The sequence below is a fragment of the Anabrus simplex genome, chromosome 3 (assembly GCF_040414725.1).
Source record: "Anabrus simplex isolate iqAnaSimp1 chromosome 3, ASM4041472v1, whole genome shotgun sequence".
Taxonomy (NCBI): Eukaryota; Metazoa; Arthropoda; class Insecta; order Orthoptera; family Tettigoniidae; genus Anabrus; species Anabrus simplex.
In genome coordinates, this window is record NC_090267.1 from 142721839 (window position 1) to 142749326 (window position 27488).

The 27488-nt window shown below is 38.9% G+C and overlaps 1 protein-coding gene across 1 annotated transcript in view; it reads right to left on the reverse strand.

The window, feature by feature from the left end:
* LOC136867116 (zinc finger matrin-type protein 2) overlaps positions 1-27488 on the reverse strand; it is a 120045-nt gene that overhangs the window by 33381 nt on the left and 59176 nt on the right. The window contains exons 3-4 of the mRNA XM_067144220.2: positions 23937-24010; positions 499-644 (exon numbers count right to left, since the gene is read on the reverse strand). Of these exons, the coding sequence (XP_067000321.1) occupies positions 499-644; positions 23937-24010 (220 nt within the window). The remainder of the gene's footprint in view (positions 1-498; positions 645-23936; positions 24011-27488) is intronic.

Here is a 27488-nt window from a genome sequence, read left to right on the forward strand (position 1 = left end):
AATAATAATAATAATAATAATAATAATAATAATAATAATAATAATAATAATAATAATAATAATAATAATCATCATCATCATCATCGAGCTCGATATTTTCATTATTTACCCATGGGTTAAAGAATTGTTTCCAAGTTATACTAGTCCATTACACTTGCATCAGGATAAACTTACTGTAGTGTTGGGGTCATGTGAGGCGAATGGAGGAGGATAGTTTACGAAGAAGAAGAAGAAGAAGAAGAAGAAGAATTATGGACCTGGCTATGGAGGGTAAGAGAAGTAGAGGGACAGCAAGGTGACCATGATTGCACTCATTGATAATGATTCAATGATAACAGGTATGTAACTAAATCTGGTCACAGAGCTATTTGCAAATAGAGGATGTGGAGATGCTTAGTTAATTTAAAGAGGCTTGCAGATTAAATGCTGAAAGGCATAAAAGTCAACATGTATGTAGGTATGATGGTTATATGTTAGAGACTGTAATACTTCATTTACCTCTTCTCGTAATTCCTTCATTCTCTGCTCTATATCATAGTCTTTCTTCTTTTCTTCAAGCTTCTTTTTATTCATTTCAAAACGTTTCTTAACTTGATCCAGTGATGACCGCTCTACTCTCATTGACATACCCAAGTTACGTTGATCTAAAATTTAAATAAAAGAGTCCATGTAACGGTATTAACGAAAATGTGATACTACAAGTAACTTATAAATACAAACAATTATGATATCAATTAATAAAACTACTTACACTAAGTATAGGAAACTACTACTACAAATTAAATTCAGACAAACATAACTTTCGCACATCTTGTGGAGTTTGAGTTGCCTTTGGTTGCATACAGGTATGAACATAGGCATGACAATAAATGTAACAAGTGCCATACACTTGACTAATGAGGGAATGGTACGAAGTCAGACAGCAAATTTCATTTTAGTTTTATACATTTGTGAAGGTCTTTTTAAGTTGTAACAGGTAGTGGGTGTCCAATTATACGTTAGACCATTTTAAGGGAAATTAGGAGCTCCAAGTTCGCAGTGTGCACCCTGAATAGTAGAGTACATGAATACATGTTGGTATACATTAGCACCTTGCCTTCCTTCACCACACATTCTGTTCTCCACAGTCTACAGCTGTGTAAATGAAACGGCGAGTCCTAAGTTCTTCACGAGATATGGCTATTCCACATGCAGGCGAGCGCACTGGATTCGTTGATTTTTATGACTGCTTGCAACATTACTGCAGCTTTTATTAATGCCTACAGCATTAATATTTAGAAGCTACAGTGCTTTCTGATAAACAGCAAATCACGCACACACAGATAAAGACAACATTTGATGCAATTTTGGAAGGAAAATGCAAACTTGATCATGAGGAAGAAGCCATTTTTGTTGACTCAAAGATAAAGATGATGTCAGGGAGGAGGCACCATCATCAGAAGAATGTAAACATGAAGATGAGTTTAAGAAAGATAATATATCTTGTGATGACAAAGGATGACCTCATAAATCAGTGGAAAATTATGACCCCGAATCTTTGATGGTCATGTATCAAAATAGAAAGAGGACCTATGTATGCTGTATGGAAGTTTAAAAAGACTCGAAGACAAATTTATGAAGTCATTAACCATGTTGAACACAACGGAGAAATGGAGAAATTAGACAATGTACAATGGTTGAGCTTATGTGGAAGAACAGGTCACAAATGCAATCATGTGGTCTTTTATATGTCATAAAATCGAACATTGAACATTGAATTTGTATGAGTACAGAGTTGTTTTGCCCCAAACACTCTCTCCACAGCAGCTCCTCCTTGACAAACTTATTCGGTGTTTGAAAATTCGGTTCCACAAAGTAACCAAACTAGTCTATAAAACTTAAACAAAAAAAGACAAAGTAAAAGACAAAGTATGATATAAAAGTGGCTAAAAATTTTGTTACATTCATTAATGAATTGCATCAAGAGAAAGAGATCTCTGATGCTAATATTTGGAAATTGGACAAGTCTCGATTAGACTACAAAATGGCAACGCAGAGAAGTTATGACTATTGTGGTGTGAAAGAAGTACTTGCTACGCTTCTTTGCTTAAAGAGTTTTACACACTCCCACACAGTGCAATATCACATTTCAAAAGCCAGCAAAATGGGACATTGTTCTTGATGGTTTTCCAAGAAATGAATGGACAGTTTGGACCTAGGGTACAAGAAGATATCACGTACATGGAAACCTTCAAATATGTCATGACTGATTGGAGATGTGTCGGGAAGATGGGGAAAGCGCATGTGCATGACTGGTTCCAAAATGTTTTCCATCTGTAATTAAAGGATGGGAGAAACCTTCTCCTCTTGAATTCATTCAGTGCCGAGGAAAAATATTCACAACTTGAATCTGTGATGAACAAACATGTTCAAACAAACTGGTTAAGACGTCCCTTTCTAGCGCGTTTCCCTAGTTGTTATGCCATTATTCTGAAGTCTCAGGACATGTCCTATTAAATACATGCTAAAGAAACCTGGATAGCACTATTACGTCACTATTTAGTACGTTCGTAACTCCCACCATAAGAAATTTAAATTAGCGTTCCCGGCCACGTTGCACACAGGACGGGTCAGCAACAAATAGCCTGGGAAAGAATTTGGTAGATAACTTAATTTCACAGCCCCGGAGCACGGCTGTTGGTTGGCCTACAGCTGCAGGGAGCGTTAGTCCCAAGCCAGTCTTATTCCCTTTGCGTCTGATGTGTTTGTGCTTAATTTTAAGTTTGCGAGGCCTCTTTCAGATGGAGAGGGTTCGACCTACTTCCGCGCTTAGCCGCCGGTCCACCTAAGCCTAAACTAAGAACTGACTGTTCAAATGAAATCTTTCAGATGATGCGAAGGTAGAGAGTTACAGCGGGCAGGAAAAAAGATTGAGTGGGCAGTCTGTGGTGAGTCGTGTTCCCACGCCCATAGCTACTTGTTATTGAACATTAGTGAGTTTTTTTTTGGCGCTAGTTGTTTTACATCGCACCGACACAGATAGGTCTTATTGCGACGATGGGACAGGAAAGGCCTAGGAATGGGCAGGAAGCGGCCATGGCCTTAGTTAAGGTACAGCCCCAGCATGTGCCTGGTATGAAAATGGGAAACCACGCAAAACCATATTCAGGGCTGCCGACAGTGGGATTCGAACCTACTATCTCCCGAATAGTGGATACTGGCCGCACTTAAGCGACTGCAGCTATCAAGCTCGGTGAACATTAGTTTTTATGCATGTCACTGCACACAGCGGATCGACTGTGGTTGCGACATCAGTACTGCGACCTGTATCAGAACCCGATAGTGTACCTATAAGAAAGTAGAAATGGATTTAGATGATAAACAATCTGACATATTTCTTTCTCATTTTCAATTTAAAGTTATCTGTGTGCTTTTTTTCTTCTCCTGTGTGATTTATAGCGGTTGTTATGGAACCCGAAGGAGACACTGAGAACTTAATAACTTTAATGTCAGAAATACCAATGACCTTGTGTTTGGGAAAGCGTGATACCATTTAGACTCGTTATTCAGAGAATATCCTCAAAATTGTACCCATCTCCTTCTCTAATGCAATGTGAAGGACACAACATGCTTGAACTATTTTTGTATTTTCTTAAGTGTAGAAGGTAAACAAAGACTATTATGGTCCATATTTATTACCCACACTGAAAAGAGTGTTGAAAAGGATCCGCTGGAAAGAGTGGGGAGTTTTGCACCACTCGACCCGCTGTGTATGTAAGAATCAGAGGATGTGGGTGCACCCGCGCATACACATGGGCGCGTTTTACTCCCACGCCGTCTGAAAGGGGCCTGAATGACTTGTGTAACATTGTACGTAAATTAGGCCTACTGTACTTACATGTGTAACAACAAACATAAATTAGGCCTATTGTACTTAACGTATACAGCTGATATGTTGGTGCATAATTTTATGTCCGTAAGTGAATTGTGTAACAACATACATAAATTAGGTCTACTGTACTCACGCATAGTGATTTGCAGAACAATCATTTATGAAGAAGAAAGCTAGACAGTTTATAGATGATGAAAAATTAAAGCTTATTGAGAAAGTGGATGCTAAACCACACAGGAAACGTGTGCAAAGTGCCCAGCAGTTGGACTTCCCTGTGACAACTTTAAACATCATTGTAAGCGACGTGTATAATCCGCGTTTCTAAGAACGATTTTCCTTGATGTTTTACTGTGCTAGTGTTTTTAAAATGTATTATTTCATTAATTTCATTAATCATAATTGTGAACACTTTTTCTTTGTTTTCATCGTAATTATTTTTACGTTCAAACCTAACCTTAAATTTAACAGCGAAACTGTTTTTTATTTTTTAACACGTTCCCTCTTTATGGCATTCTTTTTTGGACCCCACAAAAATGCCTAACCAATTTTGGCTGTACATACCGAAAGGAACTAAATATATTTGCCAGCCGTGTGATCTCGGGCTCTTCTGACAACTAAAATGTTTACTCCATCAAATGGAAAATACTTGCTGAGTAAGAAATTTACCCAGTCAGTCAAAATTACACCCTAAAACAGATTTTTGCTCATAACTAGTCAAACGCTAGAGCATAACCAATTACAAGCTTACTGTTTTGTACCAGTGTTGAAACATGCTTGAAAAGCAGATGATTATGCAATTATTGACAATATGCCAAAATTTGACACAGTCTTACAAACTAATTTTCATGATTTGACTGATAACATGTATGCTAGAAATTATTGTACCAATTTCTTGTTTAAAAGGATTGTGTTAACGAGATAATGCTAAGATAAAGGTCACTGTCAGACTTCTTGAAAATAACTATATAATCTTATTGAAAGATATTACTTAAGTTTATGAATACATACACATGTGATTGGTAAATAGAAGGGCGGATCAAATCAGGAATTATTTTTTAAAATTCATTGCATCAACCAAAAAAATACACATATAGAGATCACTTTTCTAAATAGTGTCCTGCCTTTGATACACATTTTCTCTATCGGATTGGTTTAGTTTTTGATGCCGTTCTGATAGAAGGAAGAGGGACGTGCGTGGAGCCAGCTGCGTATAAACTCTCCTCCACTTGCATCATCATCATCATCATCATCATCATCATCATCATCATCATCATCGAACCGTTGTCCTCCTAGTTCTTGTTTGAGTGTTCTAAACAAATGGTAGTTTCAGGGCAATAAATCTGGACTGTAGGTAGGGTGTTCCAGAGGTGTCCAGTGAATTGCCTCCAGTTTTTCCTGCGTTAAAGCGGCAGTATGCGCCCTAGCATTGTCAATGAGAAGAATGATGTTTCGGATAGGTTGCCGGCGTTGCTTGTTACAATATGCAGGTTTTGCTTCATCCAAAAGGCGACGGTAATATGCTGCATTAATTGTTCTTTGGTTGTGAAGAAAATTCACCAGCAAAACACCCACGGATATCCCAGAAAATGGTGCAAGCACCTTTCCAGCAGATGGGTGTGTTTTGGCCTTGACCGGACATGCGTCGTCTCTTCACCGCCACTCCATGCTCGCTTGCTTTGACTTTAGGGGGTAATGATGCACCCAAGTTACATCACAAGTCACAATATGATGCAAGGAATCCCCTCCTTCCTCCTTGTAGAGACATAGGTGTCTGACAAACTTCCTGGCGTGAAGTTTTTTGTTCCTGATTGACTAGGAACCCACCTGGCAGACAATTTTCTGAAATGGAGTTCATCTCTGATGAAGGTTTGAACACTTGCGTAACTTATTTCTAGGCCTAAATTTGTAAAATTTTTATTCGCCTAGCTTCGCCAATGCCACGAATGGCAACATTGTTGTCTGCAGTGATGCTTGTCTGGTCTACTATCATGAGGTTCATTTTCCACAGCTTCTCTTCCCGCCACAAATTTTTTATCCCATTCATTCACTCGAGCCTGCGAAAGTGTTTATTTCCCAAACTGTGTGCAGAGCCGTCTCAAAATTTTGCAACGTTTGGTGTCCTCTTTTGCGAGAAATTTGATCATGATGCATTGCGCAGCAGACGTGTGCACCTCTCGCAGATTCATGGGATACTGAAGCAGCCCAGCTCTCCACGTCATTTGCGCGCGCAAACCCCTTCTCCAAACACCCCCACCAACATCCTGGCAAAGCCCCGCCTCAGAATTATTACTAACAGCAGAGGTACATTCAAATTCCCGCTTATATTTGATCTGCCTTCATAGGATAACTCCAAATAAATAACAAAGTAACAATTAATGAACGTAAGTTTTCGTGGCTCATTGTATTAACACAAAGAAATAAATGAACTGGATTAAAGCCACTATATATATATTTATTAATAATAAAGCCAAGCTTTCTGCCAAATTACATTGGCCTTCATCAGGGCATGTGAAGTTTTGCCTCCGACAGTGAGCAAAGAAATTATCTGAAGGAACATGGAAGTCATGCACGTACCATCCATGGCCTACCCTATTAACTGGACTCAAGGATCGTGGCGCTGTGCTGTGGTGGTTGGGAGGGAAGTTACTGATGCACCGCCCTCTGTCGACAGTTTGAGTGCGTCCCGCTGTGCCATGGTGGTGTTATGCATGTATTTCTGCAGTACAGGTCTCCATGTATTTGATAACTTGAAGCCGTCTTCCCTGTTGATGTTATTTGGGCGCAGCTCTATCTCTATGGCTTCCCTCACAAGACGACTGGGTGTATGTGTCATCTTCGTCATCATTTCATCCTCATCACAGCACGCAGGTTACCTACGGGTGTCAAATCAAAAGACCTGAACCTGGCGAGTCGAACATGTTCTCTGACACTTCCGGCACTAAAAGCCGTACGCCATTTCATTTACTAGCTTGCAATGAATATACATAATATCTAACATACTGCCCACCAAAAGGCATCTTGCCTTTTCTATTTAACAGTCGGTAAGAGACAGAGCTTGTGAATAGGCCTTTTACATTCACCGTTGTTCGTCTGCACAGTCACTACACGAATTAATCCGTCACTACCGAGATGTACATTGGTGATTACTACCATCTTCCACTGCATAGAAGGTACGTTATCTACTTTCAGTGTGACTATGTCTCCAGGCTGAAGATTGGGATTTTTTTGTCCATTTATTTCTTTGCTGTATGTTAGTGAGGTATTCAGTTGACTATCTCCTCCAGAAGTTCTGAGTGAGCTGCTGAATATATTGCCATCTGGACAAGGTGATGATGGGAGAAGTAATATAATCATGATCAGGGAGTGTAGTAATTGCCTCTCCTATACGGAAGTGGGACAGAGTGAAGTAAAAAGAGTCAAAAGGATCATCATTTAACTTGGTGGAGGAAAAGAGATTAGGAAAGCTTCAATTTGTGTTGTAAGAGTGCTCAATTCTGTGTAGGTGAAGCAGTGAGAACCCATCACTCTTCTGATGTGATATTTCAGACTCTTGACGGCTGCCTCCCAGATTCTACTGAAGTGTGGCACTGCAGGAGGGATAAAATGCCATGTCAATCCCATGCCTGCAGCTGCAATCAAGAGTTGGTTTCTTTCAGCGTTGTTTTGTAGAAAGGCCTTGATTTCTTTGGCTGCTCCGATGAAGTTCTTGCCATTATCGCTGCAAATATTCAGAGGTTGACCTCTACAAGACCTAAATCGATGAAGAGCAGCGAGAAATTCAGTTGTTGCAGGTTATAATGTATTGAATAGGGGGTCTATAATAAAATTATAATAAAATTATAATAATTTTGTATCACAAATGGAGTTGTGGTGAGATTAGATATCACCTCTATGTGAACAGCCTTGGGAGCTACACAAACGAATATTCCAATATATGCCTTCAGTCTAGTTTTGTTTGGTCTCACACCAGAGAACTGGGCCAGCTTAGTCTATTCCATTGTTAAGGAATGGGTGTAATAATAAAAAAGGAATGGGCTTGTCGGGGTTACACGCATCCTTGGCATATTTCCCATTAATTGCTTGGCAGTATCAGCATTCAACTTCCAACACGTAAGACATGCATGAATGAGCTTTATGATTTGTCTTACTGGTGTAATCCAAACCTTTTCTCTCAGAGATGTGATTAAGAGCCGAGTGCCAACATGAAGTAGTTGAAGATGTTCTGCTATTATGATTAGCTTTGTCAGATGACGATCCGGATGCAGAATGATCTCATGCTTTTACTCTTCCGTAATTTGGGCGTTATGCAGTCTTCTGCCGACATGAAGAATGAATGCCCTCTTGATCTATGATTGGGTTTAAAGTCTCAATATGAGTTGATAACTTAGATATTTCTCTTCAGCGATGGAAGTTCTTGAGGATATGTGACTTCTTGCATGATTTTGATGCAACATTTGAGGGCGGAGTTCAACTCTAATACGGACAGTGGACCTAATTTCGCTCCATGGATTGTTTACAACAATTTGAGATAAATCGTAAACAATATGTAACTACTCTTTGTAATTTGTGTAATTTTGAACATTTTGTTATGAACAGATCATTGTGCATGGTGGTAAGAAGAGTTAGTGGAGTTCTTTGTTCTAGGAGATTAGTTTGAACATCATGTTTTGATTGTGGTGGTGATTGAGGCCACTTCGAGGAATCGTGACTCAACCATCTAGGACGATGCCACCAAAGTGTATTGTTGATAATTACTTTGATTTGTAGTCCTCTAGTTACTAAGTCAGCAGGACTGTCCTTGGACGACACATGGCATCACTTGGTAATCAGTGCAGTTTCCTGGATTTTAGAAACCTGTTGGTGACGAATGTTTTCCATTTGGTAGGCCAGAAAGATAGTCATGACAATACTAATGTAGAGTCCGTCCACAGCTGGATCCTTGTCAAGTTCAAACTCAGAGCCCTTAATGTTTCCTTGAGTAGTCTTGTCAGGAGAAGGGCCGTGTTAAGCTCGAGATGTGGGAGACAGATTTGTTTTAGCGGTGCACCATAGGCCTTCTCAGAAGCATAAAAAAAGCCAAGGATTTGGATGTTTGATGGTATACCTCCGCCGAAAACAAGTCACAGTACACTAACTTTATATATAGAAAGAAGTTGAAGATACAGAGTCTGCCACTGACCGGTGAGGTCTGTGTCCAATGGATCGTCCCATGAGTGACTTGATTGCCATAGACATTGCATGAATATCTTAGTATAATAACTGGAGCTAGAATACCTAATGGATTGAAGCTGGAAGAAATTACGGATAGAACCACGCATTTTGTCAAAGTGGCTGTATGTTGTTCGTGTTCTTTTCTTAGGTTACTTATGACTTGAAACTGATCCTGAGCTGGTGTCCAGATGAACCCCAATGTTATTATTATTGTCACCATCTATGAGTTGATTTGGTTGTCTCTATTGTCTCTATCTGAGATGAGCAGGAATTGAATTCAACAAGTCTGGGCAGTTAGAGCTCCATTTCCTTAGATTGAAACCTCCACGATTGAGAAGGATTTGTAGTTCTTCACAAATTTTGATTGCTTCCTGTAATTTATCCACACTGGATATACAGTTGTCTACGTAGAAGTCTTGATTTATAACCTTTGCTGCATGAGCGAAGTCAGTACCTTCTTCTTCGGTGCGTTTCTTCATGCATCTTATGGCGAGGAATGCTGAAGATGGTATTCTGTAGGTCACAGTTGTGAGAGCATATGTTTTAATTGGCTCTTGTGGCCTTTCTCTCCAGAGTATACATTGAAAGTTGTAATTCTTAGGATTGATGTTCACCTGACGATACATTTCTTCTACATCCGCTGTGAATGCTATTTGTCGAGTTTGAAATTGGATGATTATAGAGAAGAGATCTTGAATAGCTGGCTGTACGAGAAGGATATCACTGAAACGCTGTTGTCAGTCTTGGCCCATGCATCGAAAACAATGCGTGCTCTTGTTGTTAACCCCATAACTGTCGCATGAGTTTTGGGTTTGACGCCTTTAGGCGTTCTTGTAATTCTAAATGTATTCTTACATGGGGTTAGCTTCTGCCATCTACTATCGTAATTTAAAACTAATTCCATTCATATTAGATGTGATTATTGCTGGCCTGTTCATTTTTATCCGATCTCACGCCAGTCGGGTAGTTTGCGCCTAGGCGGTAGTCCGCCAGCTGTCTCGTGTTGCCGCGTGCGGTCTGCGCCAAAGAATTTATTTGTGCATATGTAGATTGAAATTACTAAATTTGCGAATGGTTGTCGTCGTTGTTGTTACGATACAGTTGTTCTACAAACTCCATTGTCCATGTTCTGATAACTTTTTGTAAATTGGTCTGTGTATTGTAATAAAATGTTCCAAGTGACGTGAACATGGCTTGGTTAGAAAAGACGTTGAATTATCTGAGAACCTGCCAACCGGAAGTAGGAATCACTCAAGAAAACGTGTTGTGTGCCTGTCAAACCAGTGGCAACGGGAAACTGTCTACTGCTGTGAGGAATGTGACGTGGCACTTTGTGCTTGCCTGTGCTTCCGTATTTACCACACTGTGCGCAATTTCCGAATGACCTATAAACCCGAAGTATGTAGAACCTATTGATGCATATCTGAAAACTTGAAAAATGTCATAATAATGAAAGGAACACTTTTTATATTCACTTTTGTATGAACACACTGCGAATATATGTATATATTTACGGATTTACAAGAAAAATGGTAGTAACATAATGCTATTGAATTTCTACTACAGGGTCTTTTTTATGGCTTGCTTCATGAGTCAGGGGAACACGCACGGAAGGAGATAGCCAGGTGACTCGTTTGCCGAGAGATATATTGCTCTGAGTGGTGCTGTGGAACCAGCTAAGAAAAATACCCTGTATATCACTAATAATTCAAGTAATTCAAGTAAAATATATTTTTCTGTTGAGTATTTACATCTGCCGCACGCTAATGTACCCATTCCAAAAGTGCACGTTGCGCTGAATAATTATCCACTGACTGGTTGACGTTATGAAACTATTCCCCAGTTAAGGGGTTAAACTTAAGTGCTTTACAACAGTGTGATGTGGAATGTAATAGTGATTTTCTTCCTCTAATGGTTTCACAGTAACTTCTTTCATGTGGCCAAGGGACTCATATTGTCGCATGAACTTAATGTATTCCTGACAAAGCCTTTCATTGTGTTTCAGTCTTCTATCCAAGGACAAGAAACGCTTGAACTGCCATTTGTTTAGATCTACCAAGTTTTTGAGAGTTTGTTTTTAATAGGGAGTTCTACACTATATCTTTCTGATGAGTCTCTTGTTGTTTTGTTGGAAGTGTGCTTCACACTCCTCCTGTAGTGAATGCACAATATTGTACACTTTTTCTTTCCAAAATCATTGAAGTTGGTTTTCTAGGTTGCAGTCAGTGCGTAGGAATAGACACTGATGAACTGTTGTTCCTTCATCTTCCTTTCTTGTTTATACATAGCTATCATTGAGGATCCATCCCAGTTTTGGAGAACTGGGTAGTTTTCATGAGTTTTCTGTTCCATTATTAACAGCTGCATAAAAACTTGAGCTTTTAACAAAAGGTCTGTTGTTTGAGGAGTGTGGAACATAGGATCAGCAAGCATTAAGTTTCCAGGAATGTTCTAGCCTTGCTGATAGATGTACTGAGGAGGACTTGGTCTGTAAGTGCCCTGAGGACATGGTAGCTGGATTGCTGTGCTTCTCCGTTTGGTGTTTTCTGACTGACTTGGGTGTCACTGTTGTTTTGAGAGTGTGTATTAGACCTTGTGTCATCATGAATAAGGCTGTGCTGGTATTTCCTACATTCTCTGCATGTTCCTCTTGACATGCATGTTTTCCAGGTATGTGCTAGACTCAGACAGTTGTTACATGGTTTATTTTCTTTTACAATGTTGAATCTTGCACTGATATCTGTCTCTAGGAATTCGGGGCATTTGAAGACTCGATGCTCACCAGTACATTAGCAACATTGTTCGAACGTTGCTAGGTATGTTTAATTGTTTGCTTGTACTTACGCTTGAACTGGGAAGTTTGATGTGACTTCTTTACAATGTTTGGCATTTTCTGTCTAGGAATTGAATTAACTCTTTAAATGACAACTTGTTGAGAAAATTTGTTTTCAAACTCCAGTCTGATTTTTTTATTTTGACAGAAGTAGTTCATTTAAGATAGCATCAAGAGTGTTTACTTCATTGTTCAGTAACTGCAGAGCATTTAAATTTCCCTGGAATTTGTTTATTAAATGGCGTAGTTCTCGTCCAATGGAGCACGGCTTATCTGTGAGTTCGAGGATATGCTTCACATAATTTGATACAATCAGTTTAGGGGAATGATAGCAATTATGAAGTAAGTTATACACTACAGTAAAACTGGCTTCGGTCATTGCAATGCTTTTTATGGTGTTCTTTGCCTCACCTCAGGGACGAGGTGAGAAAATAACATTTTTCGATTCCAGTTAGATCTTCATTTTTAGTGATCAGATTTTCAAAGGTGTCCTTGAAATGTAGCCAAGACGTTAGGTCTCTGTCGAAAGTTGGTAAATTTATTTTCAGAAGCGACAGTTTTCTTACTGACTGACTCCAGTTATATGAAAGCCCGTCTTTAGTTCAGTTATTATTAGGTACTGGTATCAGATTTATGGTGGTTAAATTTTTGTCTTCAGTAAGTCATAAAAATCTTTGAAGTCTTCCCAATATATGTCGTGTCCAACTTCATCGATTATTTCCAATTCTGTCTGTACTGAGTTAAATTCTTCCTTTTTAATTTCACTTCTGCAGCAGTTTTGAGTTCATTCTTTACAAAGGTGTCAATATGGGTTCAGCCTGCCTTCAGTTTGCCTTTTTTCTTGATTAATTTCCATTTTACCATTTCATTCATTTTGTTGTTGTTTCGTCTATTTGTAAGTACTATAGAATGTAACGAGTAGCGCTATCTAGTGAGTTTTACAAGTGATAAAATTCATTTTTGGGTCCGTATTGAAAGTATTTGTATTAAATAACACTAGTATGTTTTTATTGTTCTCCCACCTATTCAATACAATCTTAAAAGTTAGGACTTTGTCCTTATCAAAATGTTAACATAAAATTAAAACATTGGATGGTACATGTTTTTCCCATCAATAGTAGGAATCATCGGCCATTTTTTACCTTAGGAATAGATCAGGTATCTGACTGGGAATGACTTATGAATACTGTTAAAAACTATGTCTTGTAAAATGGATAGTTGTTTAAGGATCTCCAATCCATTTTACAAGACATAGTTTTGAACAGTATTAATGTTATTCCCAATCAGGTACCTGAATCTATTCCTAAGGTAAAAAATGGCTGATGATACCTACTATTGATAGACATGTACCATCCAATGTTTTAATTTTATGTTAACATTTTGATAAGGACAAACTTTTAAGATTGTATTGAATAGGTGGGAGAACAATAAGAACATACTAGTGTTATTTAATCTAGTGAGTTTGCGTGAACTATTTGTGGTTAAAGGACGCTAGCATTCCTGGCGACCTCTTGGAAAAGTAAAGTTTGTGCAGTGGATGTTGGATTCACCTGGCCATGGTAACTTACGCTTAGCTTCTAACCATAAATATAGCTGGTGATACTGAGGGCCAGAGGATCATGTGTTAAGAAGATAATGCTAAGATCACTGGCAGCCTTTCTAATAAATAACTATTTAATTGAAAAATATTACTGAAATTTATGAATACATTATGTTAGTTGAACACATGTAATTGTTATATAAGAGAGTTCAAAATAACTAACACAGTTTAGGAGCCATCATGTCAATAATGTAGTATGGACACCTGTAACTAATGTGGTCTGTGGCACTAAATCAGTCCATGGCGATCATACAAATTACTAGGTTGCAATGAATAAATATGTAATATCTAACAGTATGCACCTTGTTCTCATGTGTCTTGTTATTCACTTTTTCTGCTAGATTTTCACCACCATGCTATGAACAATGAACTAATGCCAGACAGTGTTAGAATAAAGTCATTTCTTAAACAGTTTGAATGTGATGGAGATGGCATTTGATTATATATTGTTTTTGTGTTAAGTAGTGTTTTGATAAAACCATTATTTATTGTTTATTCATTCCATAATGAAATAATCTTTGTAAATAAGACACTCCAAATTAGGTCTGACAGTCTTAACTTACCGTCCCATATACACAACTGTAAGCAGCAGTACGTGGTGGGAGACAGAGAAGAACAAAACATGCGAAGAGGGAAGCCAAGACAAGATAGCCACTGTGAGTGCTGACATATACCGGCATGTACAGTACTATTCAGAGCGTGCACCGCAAACTTGGAGCTCCCAAATTCCCCCCAAAAAGGACTAGCAAAAAACTAGACCCAAGCTACCTGTTCTAGGTTAAAAGGATCTCATGAATATGTAAAGAATAAAATTGAAATTCACCATTCAACTTCATACCGGTCCCCTGAAAGGCTAACAAGGGATTCCCTATTCGTCACCACCGATTTCGCTCAAATTTATAGAACATGAAGAGCTTGGCTAGAAATGAAAGTACCCGAAGTGGGAACTCCAGATGGGCAAGCATATAGAAAATAAAAATAAAAATGTTGACGCGGCTCTCGCACCGTATAAGCCACTTACAAAGCATGTTACAAGTGTTATTTTTCATATCCACCTATTCAATACAAAGAGATCTAGTAAATTAAGAAAAATCTTATCATAAAAAGTTACAAGGGACATGTTTCGCCCATATTAAGGGCATCATCAGCCTCAAACTCAAACCTGTAAGGTGAATAATCAGGATCCTGATTGTTCTTACAAATTGTAAAATGAGGATTACAATGTAGGCGTTTGTTTAACATAAAATGATTAGAATGTCCTTGGTTAAAATTGTTTGAGTTTGAGGCTGATGATGCCCTTAATATGGGCGAAACATGTCCCTTGTAACTTTTTATGATAAGATTTAATTCTTAATTTACTGGATCCCTTTGTATTGAATAGGTGAATATTAAAAATAACACTTGTAACATACTTTGTATTTACGTACATTTCAATACAAATCTAACATGAGGATTATAATGCATATGCCACTTACATTAGTGCACACACCGAGCAGTAGTTGGCAAAGCGGTAAGAGCTCGGACTAGTAATTTGATGGTCATGAGTTTGACACCCCGTGAGGAGACTATTGTTTTCTCAATTTGTATACGAGGTTAATCCCAAAAATAAGGTCTCCTTCTTTTTATAAATACAGAACTCTGTTTGCGTGGCTGCTGGTCACAATATTGTGAAGAGTGTTTCCCGCGTTTGCATATAAACATGAGCACGCCATGCTGAGGCACTCAGTCTTAGCTTGGCAGCCGTTGAAAATGGAACTCCCGTTGGATGTTACCGCCAAGTGCAAAGTGCACGCAGTTATTCAGTTTTCGAATGCAAAAGGTACTGAACCGATTGAAATCCATCGCCAACTGACGGAAGTGTATGGCGAGTCGTGCATGGATTCACAATTAAGTATTTATTTATTTTCCACCTAGTCGATACAATGATTGCTTAAGGCAATTTTTAATGGTCAAAAGTGGTACATGTTTCGTATATTATCAACATCTTCAGCCACATAACACTGTTTAGATGAAAAATATATAAAATTGACAAAGTAATGCTTTAGAGGAAGTGACCTTAAAATTAACATAAGATTGACAAGATGAAAACAAACAAATAACTCAAGAGAAGTGCGATACGGACCATGAAGCTGATTTTATGTAATCGTGCATGGATGACGAAACATGGGCGTTCCACTTTACACATAAGACCAAGCAACAATCACGCCAGTGGTATCATCCCTCTTTGCCAAAGCCGCGGAAATTCAAGCAAACACAGTCTGCCGGTAAAGTCACGACTGTGTTTTGGGATTGAAAAGGGGTATTGTTGGTTGACTTTAGCCCTCTGGAAAGCGATGCAGCACCGACGACGAGGTGAAAGATCAGGTTCACAACTTCCTGAACAGCATGGCGGCGAGCTGATAGGACATAAGCGGTGTCACAGCGTCTACAAAAATGCATCGACCGAAATGGTGATGATGTAGAAAAATAGCTAAATGTCAAGCTGTAAAATGATGTAAACTATTGTAGAAAAAAAAAATATGGGACCATATTTTTGGGATTACCTTCGTATTATCCATTTTCCCATTAAGCAAAGAGGTGAATAATTTATTTTATTTATTTATATGCAAAAGGCATATAGGACATCCTTTTTTAATGAGCGCATAAGTGTAGAAAACTTGGAGTTGCGAACTTTCCCGACGTGTTCAAACAGAAATTCTTATTTTTTCTCCTTTATTGGCTTATCTCCCCTCCTTGGGAAATGTGCCATAAACGTGAAATTTGTTTCACAATAAGATTCGTTTCACCTGAAGGTTGCTCCTGGCGGCTGTACATGAACTATAGATTCTTGGCGCAGGTAGTAAAAAGGTGTTCCTAACCGTTAGGGATGACGCTAGCTAGGGGCTCATTTGTATGCTAGCTCTTGGTCAAGTAACTTGGAATTGTGCGAGAATAATGTTAGAATATTCTAGAAGATATTGAAATTTTTGTGAAATAAAATTCTGAGGAAAATATTGCGGAAAAATCAACAATGCCGGACAAAAGTGAAACTTTTGATATGCCTGGAACATCGATGGAAAAAGAACAGGTGCCAGACGATAGCACCAACAGCGAAGCGTTGAACCAACAATGGATTATAGTTTACATCTTTTGGCCGAAGAAAATCTAATCTCATCAGAAAGTTCTGAAGTGATAACCGAAAAACACATTCAAATGGGAAATAAAATACACGAGAAAGTAGTGGAAGTTTTATCAGAGTATCAGTTTATATGCGACGAAGAGTTGAACTGGCGCGAAGAAATGTGGTTAATAATGGTTAATAATGGTGGTTAATCTAGCCAAAGTGCATCCAACGTGGAGTTTAAAAAGTTTCCAAACGAAAGGAGCATCTTGCTTGAAGCACATGCGAGATTTGAAAATTTGGGAACAACGTATTAAAAATGGTAGAACTCGAAAGATGAATACAATACAATTGACTCGTGGACATATGACGCTTCGTGGAAGCATGATGTTGTAACCAGCAAGTCACCACAAGAAACTTGCAACAAAGGGCACTTGCTGCTTCAAGTCAATTTCCAGAGCTGAATTTCAAAGCCTCCGATTCGTGGGTCATCGACTTTAAACAAAGGCATAAGATTCGTCAGATAAAAATTACAAGATTTGTGTCAGAAAAAAAGACAGCTACACAACAGGAAATCCTTGCTGCGGCAGATATGTTCCGACTCCAAACTCGAGCTCTCATTCCTCAATATAACAAGGATTTTGTTATCAACACTGATCAAATGGGTAAGTCAAGAGTTCTTATTTCTCTACCTCAAATGAAATATTTTTAACGGCGCATATAATAATATTACATTCGTATATTCTCTTTCCAGGTTGCCAGTACCAGTCGACGTATAACCAAACCCTTGAACAGTTAGGGGTAAAAATGGTTTTTGTAAAAAGAAAGGATATGAACAAAGTAATCCACTCATATACAGCGAATATGCTATGAGCCTTTCCGGAAAGCTATTGTTGAAAGTTTACGTATGCTTACAAGAGAATACTGGTTCTTCTGGACCGAGGATTCAAAAACGGTGGATGAATACGCAGCAAAATACAAGAATGTCGTCATCACTTCTTCAAAATCAGCAAAACTTACAAGAGCATTGTATACAACATTTTTAACAGATGTGATGAAGCCGTACGTACAAGAGAACAAATTTCTTCTGCTGACTGACTTGTGGGGAGGATAAACAAATCCGCAATTATACGACAAACTCTTCCTAGATGAAGGAGGATTGCCAACATGTAGCATCAAAATAATTCCCCCTAAATGCGATGTATATTTTTATAGTCATGTCAAAAACCTGATTTAAAAAATACAAAATTGCTCTCATCGCATAGAGCAAGAAAAGGAAATAACTTCCCGAGAAGACTGCATTAAAATACGAGGAATGGGACAAAAGTCATGGCAGCTATTTTTTTTTATAGATATGCGAACGGATCACAAACGTATGTGTCGTGTGGAAGTTCTGCAGGCATAGTGTGTATACAGAACAACAGATGGCTCTGTGATAGCTGGTAGTAGCGCAGCGAGGGCTGTGAAATCAGTCAGTTGGTGAGTGTCATGCGAGATGGAAGTAACCCGTGTTGAGCAGCGCGCTTACATCAATGCGATGCATGTCATAGTAAATTAGTGGAAGCCCTTGGGAATAATGCCCTACCATACCGTACAGTAGCACGGTGGGTAGGAGAGTTTCAGCAAGGACATGGGTCCACCAGTGATGAGCAACGTTCGGGACGACCTGTCAGTGTGCGGACCAACGTGGCACATGCCGTCATCGAGCAGCTCCTGGATGAAGACAGATGATGGACACTACTGGAGTTAGAGAGGGCAAATGGCATCGAGAAATGCACCATCCACAGGATATTGCATAATGAACTGCAACTGTGCAAAATCGCATCATGGTAGATACCATATGCACTGACGGAGGTTCAAAGGTGGGTGCGCTATGCAATATGCACGCTGGCAACAGGACGGCAATCAATTCTTGTCACGAATAATCGCCATCGATGAATTTTAGGCCAGGGCATACGAACCAGAACTGAAACGTCAGTCCGCGGAGTGGCGACATGCTGGATCACCAAGGAGGCAGAAGGTCTGCCAGAATCCTTCCCCAGTCAAATTAATGGTGATCGTCGCGTATGATGTCAGGGTGTCATTGTTTGCCACTTTGTTCCACATGGCAGAACAGTGACTGCACAGTACTACAGGGACTTCCTGGTGCGACAGGTACAATGTGGCGTTCGGGAGAAACGTCCGGATCTTGTGGACAGTGCAATAATCCTGCATGACAATTCAAAACCACATAAAGCAGAGTGTGTAGGGTAGCTACTGCGACGTGGGGATGGGAAGAATTGGAGCACCCACCGTACTCTCCCAACATTTCGCCCTGTGACTTTGATTTCATTAGAAAGATTAAGGAACCACTACGTGGTAGGCGGTTTGCAACAAGAGAGGACATTGCTACTGCTGTGCGCCAACAGGTGACCCGATTCACACATGGTGTGGCAAATGCTGAGGCAGATGGTATTCAGCACCTCCCACATCGTTGGCAGCATGTGGTGTCAGTAGCAGGGGACTACTTTGAGGGTCTTTAGGCCCAGGTTTGTCATGTCAACTTTATGTGTACTGTGTTGTAATTCTTTTGCACTGGGAAGGCCACATTGCCCTGTATACCACCATAATAAATTAGTTGTGTTACGATATTTCAGTGCTATTCATTGTCCATACATGTAGTAAACACCTTGTCCTTTCGTCTGTAGATAGCACATTTTCCAACCGGACTGGTATCTTCAAGGGAAAAAAAAGAGTTGCCATAACTTTTGCCCCAACCCTCGTACATTCGATTGTTCATAATAAATTATTGGTGCCAATATTCGGTAACATGTTACGTTACGCGTGGTTCGCTTCTAAACTTTGTGATGAGAGAGAATGCTTTATGAATGTCAATCAAGCATGTTTTTCTATGGAGACGTTGAAACAACGATGTGGTTGTAAAAATGTGGTGTTTATAACTTGTGCTAGATGTAGAAATAATTATTGTTTCCCCTATTTCTACTATAAATATCATCCCAACACATTTAAATCATCGAATGCAATTAATAAAGTTTTGAATTTTCATGTACGAAGTCTTTTGGTACGCGCTTTAATTACAATCCCTTGTTGAAAAGTCTGACAATGAAATCCCAATTTTTTACCTTTTCTATGCCTTTTGCGTATACATAAAATGACTTATTCACCTCTTTGCTTAATTGGAAAATGCATAATATAAAAGTTGAGAGAAAAACAGAAAAAGTCTCCACACGGGGAGTCGAACCCACGATTATTGAATTACTAGTCCGAGCTCTGACTGCTATGCCAACTACTGCTCGGCGTGCGCACTAATGTAAGTGGTTTATATGGTGCGAGAGCTGCATCAACATTTTTATTTTCTATACGCTTGGCCATCTGGAGTTCCAACTTCGGGTACTTTCATTTCTCGCCAAGCCCTGTATGTTCTATAAATTTGAGCGAAATCGGTGGTGACGAGTAGGGAACGTCCTCTTGCAAAACAGAAGCAATGAACGTGGTAGAGATTTTGTACAGTGCTGGATTGTTATGCAAGCAGCATGAAATTATCAGTGGTTTGAGTCCTAAATGAGTAAAATACATTCACCTGGATTGATTTACCATAATAGTATCAGCCTAATGGATGATTAGTATTGAAATGAGCCAAACAGCTCTGATTTGGAGTAAACTTCAGTGATATGACAGACACGTCATTTCCTGCCACAATGCTGCACTAAATACAGCTCAGAGAACATGTAATTTGATTTATGTCCCACCAACACAGATAGGTCATATGGTGGCGATCGGATAGCAAAGGGCTAGGAATGGGAAGGAAGCAACCATGGCCTTAATTAAGGTATAGCCTGGTGCGAAAATCGGAAACCATGGAAAGCTATCTTCAGGGCTGCCGACAGTGGGGTTTGAACCCATCTTCCGAATGCAAGCTTATAGTTACGCCACCCAAACCACGCACCCACTTGCTTGGTACACTGGCAATGCATTCTAGCTCTTGTTCAGCAAGATGGATGCACATGAAGTAGCATTTGGATGCAATAACTTGCTGGTTCCTATCCAGAGGAGAATCTATTTTTTAAATGTAGTCCAGCTTAAGAAAGTCACCGTTTTCCTAGAATATGCTCAGACTGTCAGCAACCAATTGCATAATACCAGTCTTGTTTACCACAGGACTATAAAGAAGGAGGTTTTCTCTGATGACATTAAGCTCTAACAGATCTCTTAACAATCAGAAGAAAAGCCTGGCTGAGTGGCTCAGATGGTTTGAGGCGCTGGCCTTCTGACCCCAACTTGGCAGGTTCGATCCTGGCACAGTCTGGTGGTATTTGAAGGTGCTCAAATACACCAGCCTCGAGTCGGTAGATTTACTGGCACGTAAAAGAATTCCTGTGAGACAAAATTCTGGCACCTCGGCATCTCCGAAAACCATAAAAGTAGTTAGTGGGACGTAAAATAAATCACATCATTATTATTATTAAACTGGAATAAGTATGACCCATCAAAGAATGAAGGTATCAGAAATAGAAAGGGAAGGGTGTGAAAATGAAAGACTCGCAAGACCTTGTAAACCTAACACCATCGGGTTTTGAAGAGAAAAAGAGTTAAACAAAAAGGAAAGGAAAGTGAGGAGTCTGACACAAGCAAGAAGAAGCAATGTTAGACTCAGCTGGGGGCTCCATGGTTGCCAAACCATACGCCAAAGCTAAGAGCCCCTGATATTCTTAGTCATGTTTTATAATTGGCAGGAGATATCATGGATGTATTCTACTGTCCCCATCCACTGATGAAGGATCCAAATATGAGAATGAGCAATCCCAATAGGGTAATTCAATTTCAGCAGCATTTCTCTCAATGAGACATACCAGTCATATTGTCGTTTTGTTTGCTCAACAGTGCCACATTAAACTTATCAATAGGCCTGCTTAAATTTCAGACTTAAATTTCTATGAACGCATCTGGGGCGATGTGAAACATCATACATGATCAAACTAACTGCAATGGTTTCCATGAACACCAGACCAACTATGAAACTACACATCTGACACATGGGTTAAGAAGCTGGACGAGGAAATTTTCCACAAAATAGTAGACTACACCCCTCAATAGATGAAGGAAATAATGGGCACTCACAGAAGTACGAATTCTTGCTAACTCATTTTCATAAACACCAATAATAAAAATACAGAATACTTCCCTGAGAATAGATACAGAGAAGTGAGATAATAGAAATTTTAAAATACTGAGAGACGAGAATAAAACTGGAGTAGGGCTCGTTTTTCAACCACATTTCATCACTTGAGAGCATTAAATAACACCACTGCACTGTTCGAAACATGTTGGTTACTGCTGAAGTAACAGATTGTTATTAACAGTCATTGAATATTATTACTTGTTTGTATGATTCTTGTTGCACTGTTGCAGTTGTTACGGTTTAGAGATGTTGAAGAATGAATCCATTTGAGATTTAGAGACAGCAGGTAGTTAATCATAAAAATTCAAAAGTATTATACAAGAAATTTTAAAATTAAAAAAAAAAAAAAAATTAAAAAATACTGCGTTACCAATATTTGAATTACAAACAGTGTAAATGGCAGGTGCAAATGTTAATTCCGACCAACAAGCAATACTGTGTTAACCATCGGACCATGCTGGACATCTTTATACTACTCTACAGCTATGTTTAGCAGCCACATTACAGATTTATGATTTAACAATACCTATTTTAGTTCTAGTCATGTATTTGTATTCATTCAAAATGTAATGAACAACATGCTATCCTGCAATTTCATATCTGAATATACCATTCAGTAAAGACTATTGCATATCATCACAAATTTTGTTGCAGGGGCTGATGACCTACACATTGAACCCTCTCAAAACAGCAATTGTCAGTTTTATAGCAGCTGATCGAGTCAAAGATACACGATTTCAGCTCAAAGATTATCTGTGCAAGTTTTATCTTTGTCTAATTGTAAAGTCGCTCAAAAAAGGAATGAGCACATGGTATTGTATGTCCCTCGGATTGAAAATTTCATCAGACTTTTGTGCAAGTAGTTTCAAAGGATATATATATATTTTTTTTTTACAAGTCACTTTACGTCGCACTGACACAGATAGGCCTTATGGCGATGATGGGACAGGAAAGGGCTAGGAGAGGGAGGGAAGCAGCCACGGCCTTAATTAAGGTACAGACCCAGCATTTGCCTGATGTGAAAATGGGAAACCACAGAAAACCATCTTCAGGGCTGCCGACTGTGGGGTTCGATCCCACTATCTCCCAAATACTGGATACTGCCCGCACTTAAGCGACTGCAGCTATCGAGCTCGGTCAAAGGATTCTTATTCTTATGATATTTGTGTTGCAGGTCAGTATTTCGACCGGCCCCGTGGTGTAGGGTCAGCATAACTGCCTCTTACCTGGAGGCCCCGGGTTTGATTCCCAGTCAGGTCGAAGATTTTTACCTGGATCTGAGGGCTGATTCGAAGTTCGCTCAGCCTACGTGATTACAATTGAGGAGCTATCTGACGGTGAGATGGTGGCCCCGGCCTAGAAAGCCAAGAATAACGCATTATCCTCAGAAGATGTAGAATTGGATATATTCAAGGCCTTACTCCTGAATATTACAATCAATTTGCCACAGATCCTTTCAGCGATGAAACTATATATGTGGACAGCAGGTTATCACGTCCATTTCAACATCCAAGCAAGAACAGTGGTTAAAATTAATGGAAGAACTGAATATAGGAAGAAGTAGTTATAATGCCTGGAGACTGCTATACCGCCTGAGCAATGCTCTCGCTAAGGCCACATTATACAGCAATGTGACAGCAGACCAAATCGCACATCAACTTATAGAAAATGGATTCTTCGTGCTGACCACGAGACCTCATAAACTGCAGGCCTTCGGGCTCAGCAGCGGTCATTTGGTAGGCCATAAACCTTTGGGGCTGTTGCCCCATGGGGTTTGGTCTGGTCAGTATTTCTCCAGCATCACCGTCACTAAGTCGTTTTTGCAGGCACAAAGACTATATCTACAGGTTCAACTGTGTCTGAGAAAATTTAAGTATAGGAAAGGAACAAGTGTCAAAGAGAGAAAGAGAGGAGGGGATAAGAAAGGAACACACATAGTAGGTCGAACTCAATGGCAGGTCAGTATGTTCGTCCTATTATATGTGATTATTTCTTATTCCCCTTTCCCCCTCCCTCTCTCTCTCTCCGACTTGTTTCTGATTAAAGTGTACCAGTGAGAGCTTATACAATACCATGCACTCATTCCCTTTTTGAGCGATTGAAGAGTTAAAAATTAATTATTATCGAATGAAGAATACTTACGCTTCTTTCCATTAATATGGTCTAGAAAATTAATGGAGTCCTTCACTACACAGTCACAAACATTACAGTAATACCTGAAAAAAAGTAAGATATTTCTAACTATAGCAAATAATCTGGTAGTAACCTCAATTAAACAAACATATCATTTGAGTTAGTTTTAACACCTAATTCAAAATACATTAACTTTTGAGATTTTCACCTCATTTTCATTAGAATATTTTTACCTTTGATTGTAAATACTAACTATGCACCAGCAGTGAACCTAAAATCTAGACTATTATTTATCACTCTCTGCAATTATTGTCCTATCCTGTCAGTTACAAGCTGCTTATTGCCCGCACTGTGTTCCATTTATGTAGATGTACAATTTAAAAAACTGGCAAGTACAACCACCACCAAACACATGATGAGTCTGTTGATCTCGTAAAAGTCTGCTCTCAGTGTACTATTCTCAGAGGATGCAGAGCTAGATATATTCAAGGCCTTACTCCTAAATACTTCTACTCTCATGGAAGAACATTACAATCAATTTGCCACAGATCCTTTCAGCAATGAAACTATTACATGTGGACAGAAGGTTATCTTGTCCATTTCAACATCAACATAAAGAATCATTGTACGCTCTTAGACAAACTGTATGAAATGACTAACGATTCCATGATATTCAGTTTATTGGATGTCTTCTCCAAAATCTGAGATTCTTCATGGACTATCAAGGATGCCATAGCAGATGGAGGAACTTGAACAATGGCCTCCTATAAGAGTGTTAGCTCCAATACTCTTCAACATTTACACCAATGAGCGGCCCTTCTCAGAAGGAACAAAGAGTTTTATATACGCAAATTATCACGCCATTGCTGTTCAGGGCAATTGTTTCAAAACTTGGAACAAAAGCTGTTCACCAGCTTTTAAGACCTTTGCAAATATTATAAGGAAAACCAGCTGAGACCGAACCCTGCAAAGACACAAACTTGTGCATTTCATCATCTCAGGAACCAACAAGCAACTACACAACTAAATGTATTATGGGAAAGAATTCAACTTGAGCATTCCTCCACTACTAAATACCTTGGGGTTACTCTAGATTGAAGTCCTACCTATAAAGCTCGCTGTTTGGAAATGAAACGAAGTATCAGCAAAAAACAATATCCTGCGTAAACTGTCTGGTACCGGTTGGGGGACAAAACCTAACACACTCAGAACAACTGCCTCGGCCCTCCGCTACTCCACTGTAGAATATGCATGCCCTGTCTGGTATACATCTAGTCATTCGGAGCAAACAGACATCACTCTGAATAATACCTGCCTACTTATCGATGGTTGCCTAAGACTTATGCCTGTAGGAAATGTTTACTGCTTAGCCAGGATTTCTTCACCTGATATCAAACATGAAGTGGCAGCTAGAATTGAAAGAACAATGGTAGACAACTTAGAAAATCATCCTTTATACAGATACAAACCATCAAATCAAAGGCTCAAGTCGAGGAAAAGTTTCTTACATTCTACAAAAAGCTTTACAGAACCGCAGTTTCTTAAATGTTCTTAAAAAATGAAAGTAGACCACTATTTGTGCAATCTGAAGGGTGTACTCCTTATGTTATTGAGTGTTTCAATATGACTTCAGCTTCTAAGATTTTGAAGACTGGTTTATTCCTTGTGAAAATTTAACTTTAGGACATGACAATGGATGGGTTTAGTGGGAAACGTTGAACAGGGTGTGATGTGGGATAGATAGGTCCAAGGTGAGTTTGAAGAAATGGGGATACACTTCCGACACCACCATGTACAAGTGCAGGAAAGAACAAATCATGAATCACCTTCTTGCCTGCAGATTATGTCTAGTTAAGTCTAAAATGAAGGACTTGATGAGAGCAACACATGAAGCATATTATGTGGCAAAATACTGGTCACAAAGTAATATTTAATGCAGGTTGTCTGTATACCGTTTTTATAACCTATCATTGATAGTTTTAATGTGACTTTTCATAGTACCAACTAAATATTTACGTTTTATATTGTTCTTATTATGGTAATCTTGTACTTTTAAGACTGGCATAACTCCTGAAACGATTAAATAAATCAAAGACAACACTGGTCACTTTGAAAGATGAACCATCACACTGTACGTCTGATTCAATCCTTCCTTAATTTGAGGGTTTATTGCATTTAACATAATCAGAAAACAGAACAATAGAATTCCATGAATTGTAGGTACAGTAAAATTTAAATGTTCTTCAAAAATGAAAGTAGACCACTATTTGTGCCATCTGAAGGGTGTACTCCTTATGTTATTGAGTGTTTCAATATGGCTTCACCTTATGATAAACAAGTAAATTTACATCAGAAATGTTAAAACTGAACAAATAAACAGGGGATTGAAGCAAAAAAGTAGCCATTTCAGTCAATAGTTCCAATATTTCTAGAGAAAATAAAGAAGACTAACAAAGCTATAACTTAAAATACTGGAGATCCTAATATGAAATGCATAAAAAATGCAATTTACAGCCATATTGGTGCTGCAATGCTGATGTATCACAAAGAACAGGGGGGAAAAAATAAAGCCCTAAGCATTCTAATCAGTGGACTGTTACTTTGTGCTCAAGCAAAGAAAGAAGTTTGTTAGTATGCCGAGTATTAGCGACTAAGGAGAGCAATGACTGACTGATTCAATTCATAACTTTCAGAGCAGCACCTTGAAGAGAAAAATCTTTGGTAACAGACAAAGCAAACCTATATCGTAACAAAGTAATGCAAGATACTGCACCGCAAGACATTTATAATTGTGATGAAAAAGGGTTATTTTTCATCAGCTTCTTGTCGAAATGTTCAGAAAGTTCAAATGTACTTCTCTGTATGAATCTGACAGGAAATTACAAGCTATTGCCCTTGGTCCTCAGGAAGTCTAAAGCCAAGATGGTTCACAAACATTCAAAGTTTACTACGTAAAACAATTCAATCATATTTCACCGGACTGACCACTTTTCAAATGAAAACTTCTCTCATGCTGTGGCCTTCAGGGTAATCCAATCTGGTTATATGACTTTTTCCTGTGGGGTTTAGTTAAAGATCATATATATATGACCCCCATTTACCACAGGATTTACCAGTGCTTTGACAAAGAATTGCTGAAGCAGATGCTACTATTGACTTCAGTATGTTATAACTTATGTGGTAGGAACTCAATTATAGGATTGATGTCTGTCACATAACCAATGGTGCACAAATCGATCATCTGTGAGGTAGGGTAAAAACTTGTGCAGTTCCTCTTGTCTGCTGAAACTGATTCACTCCTTAACACTCAGGTGTTTTTTGTTATGACAAATTGTAAAACCCTGAAGGGGCTTGGTACACCTCAACGCTACGCATTCAAAATAAGCGCCTAATAAACTCCTCTATTGATCAAAAGGTGAAACTGATAACACAACAAGTTGGAACTTTAATCAGAAGATGTCACTACTAAAATAGAGTAATTTTGTTATTGTGAAGTTTCCTAAAATGATTGAATTTCTACTGATTTTTTTTTTGCTATACAAGAAGTTAGAACATCTTTCT